The sequence below is a fragment of the Canis lupus genome, chromosome X (assembly GCF_003254725.2).
Source record: "Canis lupus dingo isolate Sandy chromosome X, ASM325472v2, whole genome shotgun sequence".
NCBI classification, from domain to species: Eukaryota; Metazoa; Chordata; class Mammalia; order Carnivora; family Canidae; genus Canis; species Canis lupus.
In genome coordinates, this window is record NC_064281.1 from 121,120,806 (window position 1) to 121,121,996 (window position 1,191).

At 36.6% G+C, this 1,191-nt stretch overlaps 1 protein-coding gene across 1 annotated transcript; it reads left to right on the forward strand.

Moving 5' to 3' along the window:
* The first annotated feature begins 211 nt into the window (after positions 1-211).
* Positions 212-850, forward strand: LOC112668423 (chromobox protein homolog 3-like). The gene is made up of 2 exons (XM_025460712.3): positions 212-580; positions 629-850. Exons 1-2 carry the CDS (start codon positions 233-235, stop codon positions 848-850), a joined length of 570 nt encoding a protein of 189 aa, XP_025316497.1. The 5' UTR covers positions 212-232.
* Positions 851-1,191: the final 341 nt, after the last annotated feature.

Below are 1,191 nucleotides of genomic sequence, written 5' to 3' on the forward strand. Positions count from 1 at the left end.
GCAAACCAAAAGAGCAATGCTTCTTGAGAGGTTTTGTTGCTTTCTGCCTCCATTGGCAGTTCCTACATGTTTACAATTCCAGTCAACTGGGTAAATTAGCAAATGGTCCAATCAAAATAGAAAGCATCCAGAGGACTTTAACCAGATAGTGACAGGAGACCCTGCAGACCGTGGCCCTGGAGCACCTTGGAGGCGGTGAGTAATAAATAGCTCTTCAAGTCTGCAATAAAAAATGGCCTCCAATAAAACTACATTGCAAAAAAAAATTGGAAAGAAACAGAATGGAAAGAGTAAAAAAGTAGAAGAGGCGGAGCCTGAAGAATTTGTGGTGGAAAACCTACTGGACCACCGTGTAGTGAATGGGAAAGTGGAGTATTTCCTGAAGTGGAAAGGATTTATAGATGCTGACTATACTTGGGAACCTGAAGAAAATTTAGACTGTCCAGGGTTAACTGAAACATTTCTTAATTCTCAAAAAGTTGGTAAAGAAAAAGATGGTACAAAAAGAAAATCTTTATCTGACAGCAAATCACATGATAGCAAATCAAAGAAGAAAAGAGATGCTATGAGAAGCAAAAATGTTGACTACAAATTTGGTTCTGGATGCTTTAGCAGCCAAAGTGAAAAGGCTAATAAACCAAGAGGCTTTGCCAGAGGTCTTGATCCTGAACGAATAATTGGTGCCACAGACAGCAGTGGAGAATTAATGTTTCTCATGAAATGGAAAGATTCAGATGAGGCAGACTTGGTGCTGGCAAAAGAGGCAAATATGAAATGTTCTCAAATTGTAATTGTGTTTTATGAAGAGAGACTAACTTGTCATTCTTGTCCAGAAGATGAAGCTCAGTAATTGTTTGTGTTGCTTTTTATATATATTTATGTATATATATATAAAATCTGGGTCTTTGTTTTTTATTTATTAGTGAAGAAATAACATTCTAATGAAAATCAAGTTTGATATGTTTGTTTTGAAGTAGTATTGGGGGAGTTGTTGGGGTTTTTTGCATCTATAGCACTAGTTACTTTGAACAAATAAAAGCTTTCTGTAGTTGTTTCCTTTATCAGAAAAGAATATTTGAGACCATGGCATACTATCCCCCTGCATTAGAGAACACCTTTTCTAAATGTTGGGGGAAATCTTCATAGTCGTTATTCAGTCAGAATTGGTGTTTAACTCCTATATGCCTAAGG